This window comes from Pristiophorus japonicus, chromosome 31, assembly GCF_044704955.1.
Source record: "Pristiophorus japonicus isolate sPriJap1 chromosome 31, sPriJap1.hap1, whole genome shotgun sequence".
Taxonomy (NCBI): domain Eukaryota; kingdom Metazoa; phylum Chordata; class Chondrichthyes; family Pristiophoridae; genus Pristiophorus; species Pristiophorus japonicus.
In genome coordinates this window covers 7,515,465-7,536,122 of record NC_092007.1, presented here as the reverse complement: position 1 = coordinate 7,536,122, position 20,658 = coordinate 7,515,465, and the positions used below count along the sequence as shown (strand labels likewise).

General features: G+C 47.0%; 1 protein-coding gene across 2 annotated transcripts in view; it reads right to left on the bottom strand.

Annotated features, from left to right (window-relative positions):
* Positions 1 to 1,263: 1,263 nt before the first annotated feature.
* Positions 1,264 to 20,658, bottom strand: part of LOC139240386 (interferon-induced protein 44-like) — a 38,494-nt gene continuing 19,099 nt past the window's right edge. The window contains exons 5-7 of one of the 2 annotated variants that reach the window (XM_070868881.1): positions 11,574 to 11,736; positions 11,383 to 11,480; positions 1,264 to 4,796 (exon numbers count right to left, since the gene is read on the bottom strand). In XM_070868881.1, coding sequence (XP_070724982.1) covers positions 4,755 to 4,796; positions 11,383 to 11,480; positions 11,574 to 11,736 — 303 coding nt within the window. In that variant the 3' untranslated portion in view covers positions 1,264 to 4,754. Of the gene's footprint in view, positions 5,427 to 11,382; positions 11,481 to 11,573; positions 11,737 to 20,658 lie in introns of both variants that reach the window. The other variant, XM_070868879.1, reaches the window with a different exon arrangement.

The following is a 20,658-nucleotide window of genomic DNA, read 5'->3' as shown; positions in this document are numbered from 1 at the left end:
ATTTTGCTTAACAAACCTATTCTTTATTTGTTTATTTTCCTAGCTCCGTAACTTATCATCCGAATAAATCCACACCTGCGTTTCGAACTTAAATTTCTTAAAACTTCCCACATACAGGACAACATTACAAAGGGTTAAAAAAAAGACTTTCACTCTGTTTCTAAAATAAACAGACACTTGCATTCCTCTTCCAACCAGGCTTTCGGAACATGAAAACATAAAAAAATTCATTCTGCAGTCAAAAATCACACAGACACTTCTCACTCAACGATCATACATTTACAACAGTCTCTCTTCTTGTTTTGGCCGGCTCTATTTTTGGATCCATGACCTTTCAGGGAATTCGTAGTTTTATCTAAATAATTCCTCACATAACTAGTTCCTGAGGATTCCACCCTGCTTTAATCATTTTTTCAATTAGCTTCTTTTGTTTTTCCGCCAGGTGGCGGGTAAGCGACCCTTCTGGTCCCCACTCGAGTTTACTTGTTTTCATGGCCATTCCTGGGTAGGACTAGTACCGTTAGGAATCTACTCTCAGAGGTCCGCTTTCTTTCTAGCGCGACTTGTAGTAAACTGTCTCTTGGCTACTGTCAGGTCACAAGTTCTGCTGTTACACAAACTTATACAATTCTTAAAAACGCGTTTAAGCAATTCCCGCAGTGCTCTACGTATCCTTAACGACTACCTACCACCGCTCAGCCCGTTGGTCCGACCCTGTTCACAGGTTTGGATTCCGTTAGCCGCTGTACACCGCTTGGTTCTATCCCGGGGTATTTCAAATTACACTACTGGGTCCGGAAGATGTCTCTCGGTATCACGATCCCACGGTCTAAGTGTGTTCCCTACGCCTACTTGGTTCCTGGCCGTCACGTGGGACAAAAGTCCTCTTAATTCAGGCTCAGGCTAGGCGTTTGAGATATTAGACCGTCTCCTCATGTCGATCAACCAGCTTCCACCTTCCGCACCCTTTATACTTAAAAATTGTTTTTTATACTCACCCGGGTTTTTTCCAAGGGCGTCCAGCGACTCCGGGAAATCCCGTCGACTACGCCATTGTTAGCGTTAGTGTTTTCTTAGAAGAATCACTCAACACTCAGAGTCGGTTCCAATGCCTGGCGGCATTTAATAACGCTCAGCGGGGAGGAAACACACAGGACCGTATCCAGGTTTCTCTCCACAGAACAAAGAGTTACATGTACCTTTATATGTTTCACAACAGTTACAAAACAGTTTACTACAGTTACACAGCCCATCACGGCTGGACACAAGCCAATCACAACGATTATAGATTACATATAGGTTCTTTTAACCCAATAGAATTCTCCTAGTATCCAGGGAACCATATGTTCGGTTATTGTCAGCTTGGGCTGATCGATGGCTTTATAGGTTCTCTCCCTAGTTCTTTCATCTGGGAGAAATAATTGGTATATAGCCTTGTTTACAGCAAATGGTTTCCCTCTTATCTTTCTTCCTGGGGAATTAATTGGTTTATGGCCTTGTTCACAGGAGATGGTTTCCTTCTTATCTCTGTCTTCCCAGGCATTCCTACAGTGGGCCTCACAGGGTTATTGCTCGGTCAGTGAACGTTCAACAGTTCACAGCTTGACTACCTGATTTCCCATAATGCCTGGGCAGCCATTTTATGTGTGTGTCCATTTAAGCTTATGTGAGTTTTAAATATCCAGCAGGTGCCTAATGCCTAAGTCTATATATATATTTCTACTCTCTACAACACAGGGATGTACAATTGCTGAAGTTCATCCATGTGATCTTTAAATGTTTGCCATTGCTTATCCACCGTCAACCCTTTAAGTATCCTTTGCCAGTCTATCCGAGCCAATTCACGTCTCATACCGTCGAAGTTACCTTTCCTTAAGTTCAGGACCCTAGTTTCCGAATTAACTGTGTCACTCTCCACCTTAATAAAGAATTCTACCATATTATGGTCACTTTTCCCCAAGGGGCATCGCACAACAAGATTGCTAATTAGTCCCTTCTCATTACACATCACCCAGTCTAGGATGGCCTGCTCTCTAGTTTGTTCCTCGACATATTGGTCTAGAAAACCATCCCTAATACACTCCAGGAAATCCTCTTCCACCGCATTGCTACCAGTTTGGTTAGCCCAATCAATATGTAGATTAAAGTCGCCCATGATAACTGCTGTACCTTTATGGCGCACATCCCTTATTTCTTGTTTGATGCTGTCCCCAACCTCACTACTATTGTTTGGTAGCCTGTACACAACTCCCACTAGCGTTTTCTGCCCTTTGGAATTCCGCAGCTCCACCCATACCGATTCCATATCATCCAGGCTAATGTCCCTCCTTACTATTGCATTAATTTCCTCTTTAACCAGCAACGCCACCCTGCCTCCTTTTCCTCTCTGTCTATCCTTCCTAAATGTTGAATATCCCTGGATGTTGAGTTCCCAGCCTTGGTCACCCTGGAGCCATGTCTCCGAGATGCCAATTACATTATATTCGTTAATTGGTGTCTGCGCAGTTTATTCGTCCACCTTATTCCGAATACTCCTCGCATTGAGGCACAGAGCCTTCGGGCTTGTCTTTTTAACATACTTTGCCCCTTGAGAATTTTGCTGTAATGTGGCCCTTTTTGTTTTTTGCCTTGGGTTTTTCGGCCCTTCACTTTTACTATTCTCCTTTCTATCTTTTGCTTCTGCCTCCATTTTATTTCCCTCTGTCTCCCTGCATAGGTTCCCATCCCCCTGCCATATTCGTTTAACTCCTCCCAAACAGCACTAGCAAACACTCCCCCTGGGACATTGGTTCCGGTCCTGCCCAGGTACAGACCATCTGTACTGGTCCCACCTCCCCCAGAACCGGTTCCAATGTCCCAGGAATTTGAATCCCTCTGTTCTGCACCACTCCTCAAGCCACGTATTCATCTGAGCTATCCTGCTATTCCTACTCTGACTAGCACGTGGCACTGGTAGTAATCCTGAGATTACTACTTTTGAGGTCCTACTTTTTAATTTAACTCCTAGCTCCCTAAATTCATCCTGTAGGACCTCATCCTGTTTTTTACCTAAATCATTGGTACCTATATACACCACGACAACTGGCTGTTCACCCTCCCTTCACGTTGACAATGTGGTGACAAAAAGACATCAGCAGGCACAAATCACACATCCTGCAACCCACACCCTGAACCTCAGCAGAAGCTGAACAGCAGTTAGCTAAATTGTACCATCACATTAAACTCTAAAGCGTCCTGAAATGAACAACTTGAACTATTTCATCATTTCTAGCTTCAGTGAGATAAAGTACAACAACAACTTCTTGTGTTTATTTTATGGTGTCTTTAACGTAGTGAAACGTCCCAAGGCGCTTCACAGGAGCATTTTAAGACAAAACAGATAAATTTGATACCGAGCCACACAAGACGAAATTACAGATGACCAAAAGCTTCGTCAAAGAGGAAGTTTTTAAGGAGCGTCTTAAAGAGGATAGAGAGGCGGAGAGGTTTAGGGAGGGAATTCCAGAGCTTGGGGCCCAGGCAACAGAAGGCACGGCCACCAGTGATTGAGCGATTATAATTAGGGATGTTCAAGAGGGCAGAATTAGAGGAGCGCAGACATCTCGGGGGAGTTGTGGGACTGGAGGGGGTTACAGAGATAGGGAGGGGTGTCGGGCCTGGAGGAGGTTACAGAGATAGGGAGGGGCAAGGTCATGGAGGGATTTGTAAACAAGGATGAGAATTTTGAAATCGAGGCGTTGCTTAACCAGCAGCCAATGTAGATTAGCGAGCACAGGAGGTGATGGGTGAGCGGGACTTGGTGCGAGTTAGGACACAGAGCAGTGAGCACAGGGGGTGATGGGTGAGTGGGACTTGGTGCGAGTTAGGACACGGGGCAGTGAGCACAGGGTGTGATGGGTGAGTGGGACTTGGTGCGAGTTAGGACACGGGGCAGTGAGCACAGGGGGTGATGGGTAAGCGGGACTCGGTGCGACTTAGGACACAGGGCAGTGAGCACAGGGGGTGATGGGTGAGCGGGACTCGGTGCGAGTTAGGACACGGGGCAGCGAGCACAGGGGGTGATGGGTGAGTGGGACTTGGTGCGAGTTAGGACACGGGGCAGTGAGCACAGGGGGTGATGGGTGAGTGGGACTCGGTGTGAGTTAGGACACGGGGCATTGAGCACAGGGGGTGATGGGTGAGCGGGACTCGGTGCGACTTAGGACACAGGCTGCTGAGTTTTGGATGACCTCACGTTTACGTCGGGTAGAATTTGGGAGACCAGCCAGGAGTGTGTTGGAATAGTCAAGTCTGGAGATAACAAAGGCACGGATGAGGGTTTCAGCAGCAGATGAGCTGAGGCAGGGGCGGAAATGGGCAATAAGAACATAAGAACATAAGAAATCGGAGCAGGAGTAGGCCATACGGCTTCTCAAGCCTGCTCCACCATTTAATACAATCATGGCTGATCTGATCATGGACTCAGGTCCACTTCCCTGCCCGCTCCCCATAACCCTTATTCCCTTATCGGTTAAGAAACTGTCTATCTCTGTCTTAAATTTATTCAATGTCCCAGCTTCCACAGCTCTCTGAGGCAGAGAATTCCACAGATTTACAACCCTCAGAGAAGAAATTTCTCCTCATCTTAGTTTTAAATGGGCGGCCCCTTATTCTAAGATCATGCCCCCTAGTTCTAGTCTCCCCCATCGGTGGAAACATCCTCTCTGCATCCCACCTTGTCGAGCCCCCTCATAATCGTATACGCTTCGATAAGATCACCTCTCATTCTTCTGAATTCCAATGTGTATAGGCCCAACCTGCAGGAGGGAAGAGATGAGGAGATGTTTTTTTTCAAATGCAGTGAGTTGTTATGATCTGGAACGCGCTGCCTGAAAGGGCGGTGGGAGCAGATTCAATAGTAACGTTCAAACTGGGAATTGGATAAATACTGGAAGGGGAAAAACATTTCAGGACTACGGGGGAAGAGCAGGGGGAGTGGGACTAATTGGATCGTTCTTTCAATGAACTGGCACAGGCTCGAGTGGCCGAATGGCCTCTCTTTGTGCGATATCATTCTAGAAATACATCTGCCATAAAAGTGCATAGAACATAGAGTAAATACATCGGACACTCACATACCACTCACCCCTAAACTGACTGTGCTAAAGCACAAATTAGAGGATAATGGTTTTCGAGTTCAGGCTTTTAAGTGGACTTATTCAGCCACTATGATAGAGCAATAGGATTTGTTACACAGTTCTGTACAAGGTTAGGTTTGTCCATTAGTCTGTCGCTTTGAAGTATTGGTCAATGTTTCTGACTATATTATCCAGGGCGTACAAAGTGAGAATGCATTTTGTCAGCCCTATCGTATCGCCATTCCACTCATTTGAAATTGCAAACATGATGCGCTGTTTCATCCCGGTATCTTTTGAGAACTTTCCAAACTAAAAGAAAAAGGAGAGACAGGTTTTAAAAGTATTCAAAACTGGTCTAGGTGATTAAATGTTCTACATCACAAATCTGAACCAACATTCACTAAAAAAAATTATCTGGTCATTTATCTCATTTGGCATTGTTGCCAAATTAAGTTAATTTAAGGGTTAAGTCATGACAGGAGAGCCCAGACCCCTGTCATGCTCCTCCTGTGCTATGTGGGAAGTCAGGGACATTTCCAGTGTCCATGACTACAATGGGTGCAGGAAGTGTGTCCAGCTGCAGCTCCTGACAGACCGCATTGCTGCACTGGAGCTGCACATGGACTCACTCTGGAGCATTCACGATGCTGAGGATGTCATGAATAGCACGTTTAGTGAGTTGGTCACACCGCAGGTAAAGGTTACATAGGCAGATAGGGAATGGGTGACCATCAGGCAGAGCAGTGGAAGGAAGGTAGTACAGGGGTCCCCTGTGGTCATCTCCCTCCAAAACATATAAACCGTTTTGGGTACTGTTGGGGGAGATAACTCATCAGGGGAAGGCAGCAGCAGCCAAGTTCATGGCTCTGCTGCACAGGAGGGCAGGAAAATGAGTGGGAGAGCTATAGTGGTAGGGGATTCTATTACAAGGGGAATAAATAGGCACTTCTGTGGCCACAATCAAGACTCCAGGATGGTATGTTGCCTCCCTGGTGCAAGGGTCAAGGATGTCTCGGAGCGGCTGCAGGACAATTTGGAGGGGGAGGGTGAACAGCTAATTGTCGTGGTGCATATAGCTACCAACGATTTGGGGGAAAAAAAAAAGGATGAGGTCCTACAAGCTGAATTTAGGGAGTTAGGAGTTAAACTAAAAAGTAGGACCTCAAAGGTAGTAATCTCAGGATTGCTACCAGTGCCACATGCTAGTCAGAGTAGAAACAGCAGGAAAGTTAAGGTAAATACGTGGCTTGAGGAATGGTGCAAGAGGGAGGGATTCAAATTCCTGGGACATTGGAACCGGTTTGGGGGGAGGTGGGACCAGTACAAACCGGACGGTCTGCACCTGGGCAGGATCGGAACCAATGTCCGAGAGGGAGTGTTTGCTAGTGCTGTTGAGAAGGGCTTAAACTAATATGGCAGGGGGATGGGAATCTATGCAGGGAGACAGAGGGAAGTAAAATGGGGGCAGAAGCAAAAGGTAGAAAGGAGATGAGGAAAAGTGGAGGGCAGTGAAATCAAAAGGTAAAAGTCAAAAAGGGCCACATTACAACAAAATTATAAAAGGACAAAGAGTGTTTAAAAAAACAAGCCTGGAGGCTCTGTATCTCAATGCGAGGAGCATTCGTAATAAGGTGGACGAATTAACTGCGCAGATAGCTGTTAACAAATATGATGTAATTGGGATTACGGAGACATGCTCCAGGTTGACCAAGGCTGGGAACTCAACATCCAGGGATATTCAATATTCAGGAAGGCTTGACAGGAAGGAAAAGAAGGTGGGGTAGCGTTACTGGTTAAAGAGGAGATTAATGCAATAGTAAGGAAGGACATTAGCTTGGATGATGTGGAATCTGTATGGGTAGAGCTGCGGAACACCAAAGGGCAGAAAACGCTAGTGGGCGTTGTGTACAGACCTTCAAACAGTAGTGAGGTTGGGGATGGCATCAAACAGGAAATTAAGTATGCGTGCAATAAAGGTACAGCAGTTATCATGGGTGACTTTAATCCGCATATAGATTGGGCTAACCAAACTGGTAGCAATACGGGGGAGGAGGATTTCCTGGAGTGTATAAGGGATGGTTTTCTAGACCAATACGTCGAGGAACCAATTAGAGAGCTGGCCATCCTAGACTGGGTATTGTGTAACAAGAGATGATTAATTAGCAATCTTGTTGTGCGAGATCCCTTGGGGAAGAGTGACCATAATATGGTAGATTTCTTCATTAAGATGGAGAGTAACACAGTTAATTCAGAGACTCGAGTCCTGAAGTTAAAGAAAGGTAACTTCGATGGTATGAGACGTGAATTGGCTAGGATAGACTGAAGAATGATACTTAAAGGGTTGTCGGTGGATTGGCAATGGCAGACATTTAAAGATCACATGGATGAACTTCAACAATTGTACATCCCTGTCTGGCGTAAAAATAAAACGAGGAAGGTGGCTCAACCGTGGCTAACAAAGGAAATTAGGGATAGTGTTAAATCCAAGGAAGAGGCATATAAATTGGCCAGAAAAAGCAGCAAACCTGAGGACTGGGAGAAATTTAGAATTCAGCAGAGGAGGACAAAAGGTTTAATTAGGAGGGGGAAACTAGAGTATGAGAGTAAGCTTGCAGGGAACATTAAAAACTGACTGCAAAAGCGTCTTATCGATATGTGAAGAGAAAAAGATTAGTGAAGACAAATGTAGGTCCCTTGCAATCAGAAGCAGGTGAATTTATAATGGGGAACAAAGAAATGTTCTTTGGTTCTGTCTTCACTAAGGAAGACACAAATAACCCTCCGGAAATACTAGGGGACCGAGGGTCTAGCGAGAAGGAGGAATTGAAGAAAATCCTTATTAGTCAGGAAATTGTGTTAGGGAAATTGATGGGACTGAAGGCCGATAAATCCCCAGGGCCTGATAGTCTGCATCCCTGAGTAGTTAAGGAAGTGACCCTAGAAATAGTGGATGCATTGGTGGTCATTTTCCAACAATCTATAGACTCTGGATCAGTTCCTATTGACTGGAGGGTAGCTACGGTAACCCCACTTTTTAAAAAAAGGAGGGAGAGAAAACAGAGAATTATAGACTGGTTAGCCTGACATCGGTAGTAGGGAAAATGTTGGAATCAATTATATAAGATGTAATAGCAGCGCATTTGGAAAGCAGTGACAGGATCGGTCCAAGTCAGCATGGATTTATGAAGGGGAAATCATGTTTGACAAATCTTCTGGAATTTTTTGAGGATGTAACTAATAGAGTGGACAAGGGAGAACCAGTGGATGTGGTGTATTGGACTTTCAAAAGCTTTTGACAAGGTCCCACACAAGAGATTGGTATGCAAAATTAAAGCACATGGTATTGAGGGCAATGTATTGCCGTGGATAGAGAACTGGTTGGCAGACAGGAAGCAGAGAGTGGAATAAACAGGTCCTTTTCAGAATGTCAGGCAGTGACTAGTGGGGTGCCGCAGGGTTCAGTGCTGGGACCCCAACTATTTAGAATATACATTAATGATTTAGATGAAGGAATTGAATATAATATCTCCAAATTTGCAGATGACACTAATGTGAGCTGTGAAGAGGATGCTAAGAGGTTGCAGAGTGACTTGGACAGGTTAGGCGAGTGGGCAAATGCATGGTAGATGCAGTATAATATAGATAAATGTGAGGTTATCCACTTTGATGGCAAAAACACGAAGGCAGAATATTATCTGAATGGTGACAGATTAGGAAAAGGGGAGGTGCAACGAGACCTGGGTGTCATGGTCCATCAGTCATTGAAAATTGGCATGCAGGTACAGTAGGCGGTGAAGGCGGCAAATGGCAAGAGGATTTGAGTATAGGAGCAGGGAGGTCTTACTGCAGTTGTCCAGGGCCTTGGTGAGGCCACACCTTGAATATTGTGTACAGTTTTGGTCTCCTAATGTGAGGAAGGACATTCTTGCGATTGAGGGAGTGCAATGAAGGTTTACCAGACTGATTCCCGGGATGGCAGGACTGACATATAAGAAAGACTGGATCGACGAGGCTTATATTCACTGGAATTTAGAAAAATGAGAGAGGGGATCTCATAGAAACATATAAAATTCTGACGGGATTGGACAGGTTAGATGCAGGAAGAATGTTCCCGATGTTGGGGAAGTCCAGAACCAGGGGTCACAGTCCAAGGATAAGGGGTAAGCCATTTAGGACCGAGATGAGGAGAAACTTCTTCACTCAGAGAATTGTGAATCTGTGGAACTCTCTATCACAGAAAGTTGTTGAGGCCAGTTCGTTAAGATATATTCAAAAGGGAGTTAGATGTGGCACTTACAGCTAAAGGGATCAAGGGGTATGGATAGAAAGCAGGAATGGGGTACTGAAGTTGCAAAAATGATCAGCCATGATCATATTGAATAGTGGTGCAGGCTTGAAAGGCCGAATAGCCTACTCCTGCACCTATTTTCGATGTTTTTATGTTTTTATTACAACAGTTACTACATTTCATTGTCTGTGAAGCGCTTTGGGACAATCTGAGATGGAGAAAGGCGTTATATAAAAACCAGTCTGTCCAAATGTGTGGCAGCCAATTTCTGCACAGCAAGCTCCCACAAATAACAATTAAATAAATCACTCGATAATCTGTTTTTAGTTCTTGATTGACGGATAAATGTTCACCAGGACACCTCGAGACCTCCGCTGCTTTTCTTCAAGATAGTGCCACGGGAAATTTTACATCCACTTTGAGAGTTTAATGTCTCAGCTGAAAGATGGCACCTCCGACAGTGCGGCATTCCCTCAATACTGCACTGGAGTGGCAGGCTGGATTTTCAGCTCAAGTCTCTGGGGTGGGACTATTAACCCCCAACCTTCCGACTCAGAGGTGAGAGTGCTACCCACTGAGCCATGGGTGACACCCTTGAGAAGGCCATGCATGTCGTGTTGGCTGCCTGCGTTACCTCACTGTGACAGGTCTCACAACTAAACCTAGCCTCCTGTATTGCATGCATTTCAGTGACCCTTCAGTACTGCCCTCCCCGGAGATATGCACCCGACCAACTTGGGGAGGGGAAGAAAGCCCTGGCCAATGTCTATACTTTGGGGCTTACTGTATCAATACAACTATTTTCAGTGAGCGAACCTTGTTTTTAATCGCACACGTACTGTGACTGAAAGCAGCTAACACCATGATCCATGCCTCTAGCCAAGCTGTTCCAGTACAGCTACAGCACTTGCATCTACCCGACAATGTGGAAAATTGCTCAAGTATGTGCTGTCTACAAAAAAACAGGACATATCCAATCCAGCCAATTACCGCCCCATCAGCTTACTCTCAATTATCAGCAAAGTGATGGAAGTGTCGTCGACAGTGCTATCAAGCAGCACTTACTCACCGATGCTCAGTTTGGGTTCCGCCAGAACAACTCGGCTCCATACCCTATTACAGCCTTGGTCCATACATGGACAAGAGCTGAATTCCAGAGATGAGGTAAGAGTGACTGCCCTTGACATCAAGGCAGCATTTGACCGAGTGTGGCACCAAGGAGCCCTAGTAAAACTGAAGGAAATGGGAATCGAGGGGGAAAACTCTGAACTGGCTGGAGTCATACCCAACACAAAGGAAGATGGTTGTGGTGGTTGGAGGTCAATTGACCAGAAACCTAACTGGATCAGCCACATAAATACTGTGGCTACAAGAGCAGGTCAGAGGCTGGGTATTCTGCAGTGACTGTCTCAACTCTGCAAGGCACAAGCTAGGAGTGTGATGGAATACTCTCCACTTGCCTGTATGAGTTGCAGCTCCAGCAACACTCAAAAAGCTCAACACCATCCACGAAAAAAAAGTCATCTTGATTGGCACCCCATGCAGCACCTTAAACATTCACTCCCTCCACCACCGTGCAATGCCTCTACAGTGTGTACCATCCACAGGAAACACTGCAGCAACTTGCCCAGGCTTCTTCGACAGTACCTCCCAAACCTTTAACTCTACCATCTCGAAGGACCATGGTCCAAGGCACGTGGGAACACTATCACCTCCAAGTCATCCTGACTTGGAAATATATCGGCCGTTCCTTCATCGGCGCTGGGTCAAAATCCTGGAACTAACAGCACTGTGGGAGCACCTTCACCACACGGACTGCAGCGGTTCAAGGCGGCGGCTCACCACCACTTTCTCAAGGGGCATTAGGGATGGGCAATAAATGCCGGCCTTGCCAGTGACGTCCACATCCTGAGAACAATTTAGATTTCAATTGTATTAATATCAATGCACCTGATTCTACAAATTAACACTCATTACCTTCTGCTGTAGTGGTTTGTATTCATAAATGCGATGATAGTATTTCTCTGATATTTCTAATCGGTCAATGTTGGTCCCAATCACAATCCTGTAAATATCTGAAAAGAGACATTTGATAAAAATATGAATGTTAAACATAAAACTGAATGGCGACAAAGGTTACGTAGGCAGAAAGAGAAACTGAGACATACATTTCTTCGCCACAATGGTTTGTAGTTCCTGAAACTGCTTCATCAAATCATCAGAAATGTTGTCCATGGTGTTGGTGTTAACAACGAATACGACTCCATGAATTACATTTTCCGGAACGACGGGATACTTGGCATAATTTGAATCAGGATTGAATTCCTGCATCTAAGTTAGAGAAAAGTGAATGGGTTATACTAAAAGCTACCAACGGCACAATGTTTACATCTACTCAGCACAATGGTGAATGATGACTGGAGGGGTTCCTAGTCCCATCAGACAAGGTCCATGCATCTCATTCACCAATCCTACTGAGATCCAGAGGGGTCGCGACCTCAGTCTTGGGTTTCGGTGTCAGTAAGGGTCTCCCCCACCCGCCTCTCACTGTCAAACTCCAGCTGTGCCTATGCCTCTCCTACTTTCTGTATTTTTCTGTTTCATTCCCTTTGTGCATTTATCTTTTTATTACTCTGTCCCTGTGTGATACTCTGTAACCTCTCTATGTGTTTCTCTGCGTGTTACTCTCGGACTTTTCTCACTGTTTCTCTATTATTCTGCCTTGGGTTTGGTGTTTTCCTGACATTTTCACAGCATTGTTTACACAGCATTTTCCACTGCTACATATTTTAAAATATAACCTGGAATAAAACAACTTAATTGAAATCCATGAAAACTTGCTTTAACATAGAGGCTATTTTAATATTTCTATGATCTAAAGTATGCCTTGTATCTAGCATGCTCCCTCAGATGATTTTTCGATGTTAAATGATTTTAAATATAAACCCAGTTACGAATGCCCTTTAACTGATTTCAGCAGTTTACAGTAGCACAGAAAAGCTAGGAATGGGAGGTGTGTCTCGTGTTTGGTACAGATTGTTGGTAGGTGAGTGATTGAGGGTGTGGGGGTCATGCATTGAGCAGTGTGTGAGGCTAGTGGTGCAGTTAGTAGGAGACGGCTTTTGAAGCAGCATTCACTGACCTTGACCAGTGGCCTGAGGTCATGTAGCTTCTTTGGGCACTGGAGCCATGTGGTGGGGAGGGGTGGGGCGATGGCAGGGGGGTGGGGGCACGACACTGCTGGCAGTGAGGGCGTTGGTGATGTGGTCCCACAACCTCCTTGCTTGAGGGCCTCCCTGGGTAGAGGGCCTGTTTTGCAGTGCTGATCCTCTGTACAAAGCTGGAGTGCTGAGTGAAAGCCCCTGGGTGCCCCTTCCCTGACTTGCTGAGCCACTATGGTTAGTGCTGAAGCACTTTTCCCATTTTACAAGGTACGGAAGGCAATGAAGCTTTAAGAGCTGAAGACTCCCATTCGGGAATTCTTTTTAGCGTTAATTTTTTTGTGAGAAGGCAGTTGAGCCTTAAGGGCTGAAAACCACTTATTGTTACGTGATTTTTTATCATATTTCAGTTTATGTTCCTGTGAAGAATCATCATGTCTGGAAGAGGTAAAAGGAGGCAAAGGACTGGGAAAAGGCGGAGACACGCGGGGTGCTGAAGGTTTTCCTGAAGAATGTGATCAGGGATGCGGTCACCCACACTGAGCATGCCAAGTGCAAGACGGTCACTGCCATGGATGTGATGTACGCGCTGAAACTGCAGGGCAGCACTCGCTATGCTCGACCTGCGTGAGAACACCAGCGGCAGGTCAGGGCCATAAAAGGAGCGGAAGTGCGATGCCTGGGAGCAGCGTGGAGGCATATGCCACTTCAGAGAGCAGTGTGAGCTGGTGCAGGAGGGCGAGCGAAGAGAGACATCATCAAGAACCAGTTCGGTGATTGGAGAGTGGGCAGATACAGCAGGAGCGGCGAGAGACTGTAGAGGGATGTGATCGGGGCCCAGGAGAGGCGTGAGTTCGGGGCCAGGGGCAGCACGGGCCAGCCCACACTGCATTGTGTGCGCGCACTTGGTCCGTGCAGCAGAGCTGTTCTCCAGTCGTCTTAGATAACCCTTGCCACTGGACCAAGACCGAGCTCTGTGCAACAGTCACCACACGTTAAAAAATCCACGCACAGGCATCTTCTATCCTTCAGAATGTAGTTCAAGATCTGGAATATTAGGTTCTTCATTGAAACACCTGTGAACTCATCCTTTTTTGGCATGGAAGCAAGTCATCTTCGCTTCGAGGGACTATCTATGATGATATTGATCATTTTGGAAGGCGTTGCCCTTTTAAGAAAATGACAATGCATTGCCCTTTTAAGAAAGCCACATGTGCTTTGCGAAATCACAGCCTCGCTCCCGGAGGTTGTTCGAATCTGCAACGCTGATTCTGGACACCATATTGGGGTCCGCCGCCGAGACCAAGGCCAACTGGTCAGCGCGCTGGGCTAATGATAATTCATCCCCAGTGTCAACCCGTTAACCCCAGGCCGTGGTGGCACCGGCAGCTTTTGTGATCACCACGAATTTCTAGGCCTTTGTATTTGTATTTGCTCATACAGGTAAATCGTACTGAATCTGGATAGAGTCCAAGGGGGAGTCTAGGGGGATTTGATTGAGGTTTATAAAATAATGAAGGGAATAGACAGTGATCCAGCTGACCGTTTATTTCAATTAAATAGGTTAGGCAGGACCAGGGGCACAAATCTAAGCTGTATAGGGCTAGATCTAGGTTAGATGTCAGGATTTGGTTCTTTGCCCAGAGAATAGTAGCCCTCTGGAACAAGCTGCTCTCTCATGTGATGGATGCAGACTCACTGAATTCCTTCAAGTGAAAGCTGGAATTGTTTGTGGCTGGGACGGAGATCACCTCTTATAGAAGGTCGGTACTGCAGGGAATTCAAGGCCAGAGCGATCTCCTGGACTAGCTTCGATCGCCGAGATGGTTTGGAGAGGAATTTCCCAGATTTTTCCCCCCAAATTGGCCTGGGTTTTATATCTGTTTTTTTTTCCTCTCTCAGGAGGTCACGTGGTTTCGGGTGGGGTGGAGTGTATGTTGTGATACACAGCCCTCTGTGGAGGCGTGATTGGCAGAGAGGGGGTAGGGAAAGCCAACTCCAGTGGTACCCTACTCCTGACAAAACGTCTAGAACATGAACTCCTCATCACCAACACCCTGTTCCACCAGAGGGACAAATACAAGGCATCGTGGCAACACCCTCGCTCCAAACACTGACACCTGCTTGACGATGTCATCGTCCAAGCCAGGGATCGCAAGGATGTGCACTGCACCCGCGCCGTGACAGGAGCTGACGACTGCTGGACAGACCACCGCCTAATCCAATCCATCATCAACATTAACATTACCCCAAAGCAGAGGGGACAGCAGAAGCAGTTCCATAAAAAAGTTAATGCCGGGGCACTTAGAGACCCAGCTAAGAGAGCCGTATACAGCCAGCACCTCACAGCTAACCTGGCGAGCCTTAATGACCCTGAGATGCTGAATGCCCACAGCGCTTGGTCTGCCCTCCAGGTCTCTATAACCAGTGCCTGTGAAGAGACACTTGGTCACTCAACCAGAAAACACCAGGACTGGTTTGATGAAAATGATCAGGAGATCGATGAACTAATAGATCGCAAGCGCAAAGCATTTCTGAGTCTCAAGCAACAACCCAATTCGGGAAACAGCATTACAGATGGCTGAAGGCTCAGGTCCAACAAAAAACCTGGGACCTAAAGAACAGGTGGTGGATGGAGAAAGCACAGGAGATGCAACAACTGGCCGACAGCCATGATATGCAAGGATTCTTCACTGTAGTCAAGGCCACCTACGGTCAAAACTCCCAAGGCCCCACCCCACTCCTGGCCAAGAATGGGGAAACACTCATCAAGGACACCGAGGCTGTCAGGGCCCGATGGAAGATTTCCTCAATCGAGACTCTGCCTTTGACTCGAGTGTTCTCGACTCCATCCCGCAGCATGCGACCAGTCACCAACTCAATGAAACTCCAATATTGCATGAGGTAGGCAAAGCCATAAAACAGCTGAAGAATAACAAGACTACGGGTGCGGATGGAATCCCTGCTGAAGCGCTAAAGTATGGCAGAGAGGTGCTGTTGGCGCGGATACATGACCTCATCTCTCTCATCTGGAGGGAGGAGAGCATGCCAGGGGATCTGAGAGATGCAATGATTGCGACCATTTTTTTAAAAAGGGGACAAGTCCGACTGCGGCAACTACAGGGGAATCTCCCTGCTATCAGCCACTGGGAAAGTTGTTGCTAGAGTCCTCCTCCCCCTGTATCCGAGGTGCTCCTCCCGGAATCACAATGCGGATTTCGTCTGCTACGGGGCACCACGGACATAATCTTTGCAGCGCGACAGCTGCAGGAAAAATGCAGGGAGCAGCGCCAGCCCTTATACATGGTCTTCTTCGATCTTACAAAGGCCTTGGACACGGTCAACTATGAGGGTCTATGGAGCGTCCTCCTCTGTTTCGGATGCTCCCAAAAGTTTGTCAACATCCTTCGCCTGCTTCACAATGACATGCAAGCCGTGATCCTTCCCAATGGATCCATTACAGACCCAATTCACGTCCGGACCGGGGTCAAACAGGGCTGCGTCATCACCCCAACCCTCTTCTCAATCTTCCTCGGTGCCATGCTCCACCTCACAATTAACATGCTCCCCGCTGGAGTGGAACTAAACTACAGAACCAGTGGGGAAGCTGTTTAACCTATGCTGCCTCCAGGCCAGGTCCAAGATCACCCCAACCTCTGTTGTTGAGCTACAGTACGCGGACGATGCCTGCGTCTGCGCACATTCAGAGGCTGAACTCCAGGATATAGACAATGTATTCACTGAGGCATACGAAAGCATGGGCCTTACGCTTAACATCCGTAAGACAAAGGTCCTCCACCAGCCTGTCACCGCCGCACAGCACTGCCCTCCAATCATCAAGATTCACGGCGCGGCCCTCGACAATGTGGACCATTTCCCATATCTCGGGTGGCTCTTATCAACAAAGGCAGACATTGATGCGGAGATTCAACATCGCCTCCAGTGCGCCAGTGCAGCCTTCGGCCATCTGAGGAAAAGAGTGTTTGAAGACTAGGCCTTCAAATCTACCACCAAGCTCATGGTCTGCAGGACTGTAGTAATACCCGCCCTCCTGTATGGATCTGAGGCATGGACAATGTCTAGAAGGCACCTCAAGTCGCTGGAGATATATCACCAACGATGTCTCCGCAAGATTCTGCAAATCCCCTGGGAGGACAGGCGCACCAACATCAGTGTCCTCAGGCTAACATCCCCAGTATTGAAGCACTGACCACACTCGATCAGCTTCACTGGGCAGGCCACATAGTTCGCATGCCAGATACGAGACTCCCTAAGCAAATGCTTTATGCGGAGCTCCTTCGTGGTAAACGAGCCAAAGGAGGACAGCGGAAGCGTTGCAAGGACATCCTCAAAGCCTCCCTGGTAAAGTGCGACATCACCACCGACACCTGGGAGACCCTGGCCGCAGACTGCCCGAGGTGGAGAAAGTGCATCCGGGAGGGCGCTGAGCTCTTCGAGTCTCAATGCAAAGAGCGTGAAGAGGCCAAGCGCAGGCAGCGGAAGGAGCGCACGGCAAACCAGTCCCACCCACCCCTTCCCTCGACGAATGTCTGTCCCACCTGTAACAGGGTCTGTGGCTCTCGTATCGGACCGTTCAGCCATCAAAGAACTCACTCTGGGAGTGGAATCAAGTCTTGCTCGATTCCGAGGGATTGCCTATGATGATGACACAAGGTCTTGCAATTGTGTGGGACGGGCTTGATGGACCAGATGGTCTTTACTTGTCCGTCATTGCTTGTATAGTGTGGAGCCCACAGTACTCAAACCGAGGGCTTAAGGTTTTCTATCAGCTGATCATTACCTCTTGGCTTTTTTTATTCTACATTTCTTCTAATAAAATCGAGAATGCCACTAGTTTCTGTATGTTCTCATCAACCTGACTTTCTGCCTCTAATTCCTGTGAACCTGTGCCTTCCCAATCCCTCTGCTCTTCCACAGTGTTATGTATGTAAACTTTATAATAGTGTAAGTCTTGCCACCAGGGGGCACACCTGTTGGAGACCCAAGGGTCACCTGCACACCTCATGCAAGCAAGTATAAAAGGTTGTCTGTTATGCTGCTTCTTCACTCTGGAGTCTGATTAAAGAGACTAAGGTCACATCAGTTTGAGCTTACAGCATACAGTCTTGTGGAGTTATGCTGAACATAACAATTGGCGACGAGTAACAGATCACAACCTTTCACACGGTTATGGCTGCTGTTGGCATTCTTGAGAGATTTGTTGAGGGTGATGATTGGGAAGCCTTCGTTGAGCGTGTTGACCAGTACTTCGTGGCCAATGAGCTGGATACAGACAGTCACGCGGTCAAGCGCAGGGCGATTTTCCTCACCGTTTGTGAGTCCACGATATACGGCCTCATCAAAAATCTGCGAGCATCGACGAAACCAATGGACAAGGCATATGCAGAGTTGCGTACGCTGGTTCGGGAATGCCTCAAGCCGAAGGACAGCATCTTGATGGCCAGGTATCGCTTTTATATGCACCATCGCTCCAAGGGACAGAACGTGGCGAGCTATGTCGCTGACCTAAGACGCCTTGCGGGACCGTGCGAATTTGCTGGATTTTTGGGGGAAATGTTGCGGGACATTTTCGTGCTTGGAATCGGCCACGAGATCATTCTTCGCAAACTGCTGTCTGCCGAATCCCTAGATCTGAACAAGGCCATCACAATAACCCAGGCTTTCATGTTCACGAACGATAAGTAAGCAGTTATCTTCTCAGCATCGAAGCTCATCAGCAAGTACTGTGCATAAAATAATGCCTTCAGCAGGCAGAACTGTACACGGCAGGGCCCACACGCCTGCAGAGGCCAGACCTAGGATGACGGAGTCTGCCGTGGGGCGTGAATGCGAATCCATTAACACCATGTTGGCACTGCGGGGGTAATCATCGAGCCCATCAATGTCGATTCAAGCACTACGTGTGCAAGGGCTGTGGAACAATGGGGCACCTCCAGCGAATGTGCAAACCTGCTGCGACTCACCATGTGGCAGAGTCGGCAGAAGATGTCCGATCTGGCACGGATCACGCTGAATGAGTAAGAGAGGCAACTCAACCCAAGGCTGAAGAGGAAGTGTATGGGGTACACACCTTCACCACCAAAAGCCCTCCGATAATGTTGAAAGTCAAATTAAACCGCATTCCAGTTTCCATGGAATTGGACACGGGGGAGAGTCAGTCAATTATAAGCCAGAAGACTTTTGAGAAACTGGGGCATCAAGGCACAAAGGCCGATTCATACAAAGCTGTGCACTTACACCAAAGAGCTCATACCAGTGACAGTGAAGGTATTGTATGATGGAGCTGTGCATGATTTATCACTATGGATTGTACCAGGCGATGGCCCAATGCTGTTCGGCAGAAGCTGGCTAGGAAAGATCCGATGCAACTAGAATGACATCAAAGCGCTGTCTTTGGTGGATGGCGCTTCGTGCCCTCAAGTGCGAAAACATTTCAGTCGCTATTTGAGCCAGACATCGGCAACTTCACAGGCACCAAAGTGCAGATCCATCTACTCCCTGATACACGGTCCATTCATCACAAGGCCCGAGCGGTTCCATATATGATAAGAACATAAGAATTAGGAACAGGAGTAGGCCATCTAGCCCCTCGAGCCTGCTTCGCCATTCAACAAGATCATGGCTGATCTGGCCGTGGACTCAGCTCCACTTACCCGCCCGCTCCCCATAACCCTTAATTCCCTTACTGGTTAAAAATCTATCTATCTGTGACTTGAATACATTCAATGAGCTAGCCTCAACTGCTTCCTTGGGCAGAGAATTCCACAGATTCACAACCCTCTGGGAGAAGAAATTCCTTCTCAACTCGGTTTTAGATTGGCTCCCCGATATTTTGAGGCTGTGCCCCCTAGTTCTAGTCTCCCCGACCAGTGGAAACAACCTCTCTGCCTCTATCTTGTCTATCCCTTTCATTATTTTAAAGGTTTCTATAAGATCACCCCTCATCCTTCTGAACTCCAACGAGTAAAGACCCAGTCTACTCAATCTATCATCATAAGGTAACCCCCTCATCTCCGGAATCAGCCTAGTGAATCGTCTCTGTACCCCCTCCAAAGCTAGTATATCCTTCCTTAAGTAAGGTGACCAAAAACTGCACGCAGTACTCCAGGTGCGGCCTCACCAATACCCTGTACAGTTGCAGCAGGACCTCCCTGCTTTTGTACTCCATCCCTCTCGCAATGAAGGCCAATATTCCATTCACCTTCCTGATTACCTGCTGCACCTGCAAACTAACTTTTTGGGATTCATGCACAAGGCCCCCAGGTCCCTCTGCACCGCAGCATGTTGTAATTTCTCCCCATTCAAATAATATTCCCTTTTACTGTTTTTTTTTTTCCCCCCCAAGGTGGATGACCTCACATTTTCCGACATTGTATTCCATTTGCCAAACCTTAGCCCATTCGCTTAACCTATCCAAATCTCTTTACAGCCTCTCTGTGTCCTCTACACAACCCGCTTTCCCACTAATCTTTGTGTCATCTGCAAATTTTGTTACACTACACTCTGTCCCCTCTTCCAGGTCATCTATATATATTGGAAACAGTTGTGGTCCCAGCACTGATCCCTGTGGTACACCACTAACCACCGATTTCCAACCCGAAAAGGACCCATTTATCCCGACTCTCTGCTTTCTGTTAGCCAGCCAATTCTCTATCCATGCTAATACATTTCCTCTGACTCCGCGTACCTTTATCTTCTGCAGTAACCTTTTGTGTGGCACCTTATCGAATGCCTTTTGGAAATCTAAATACACCACATCCATCAGTACACCTCTATCCACCATGCTCGTTATATCCTCAAAGAATTCCAGTAAATTAATTAAACATGATTTCTCCTTCATGAATCCATGTTGTATCTGCTTGATTGCACTATTCCTATCTAGATGTCCCGCTATTTCTTCCTTAATGATAGTTTCAAACCATTTTCCCCACTACAGATGTTAAACTAACCGGCCTATAGTTACCTGCCTTTTGTCTGCCCCCTTTTTTAAACAGAGGCATTACATAGCTGCTTTCCAATCCACTGGTACCTCCCCAGAGTCCAGAGAATTTTGGTAGATTATAACGAATGC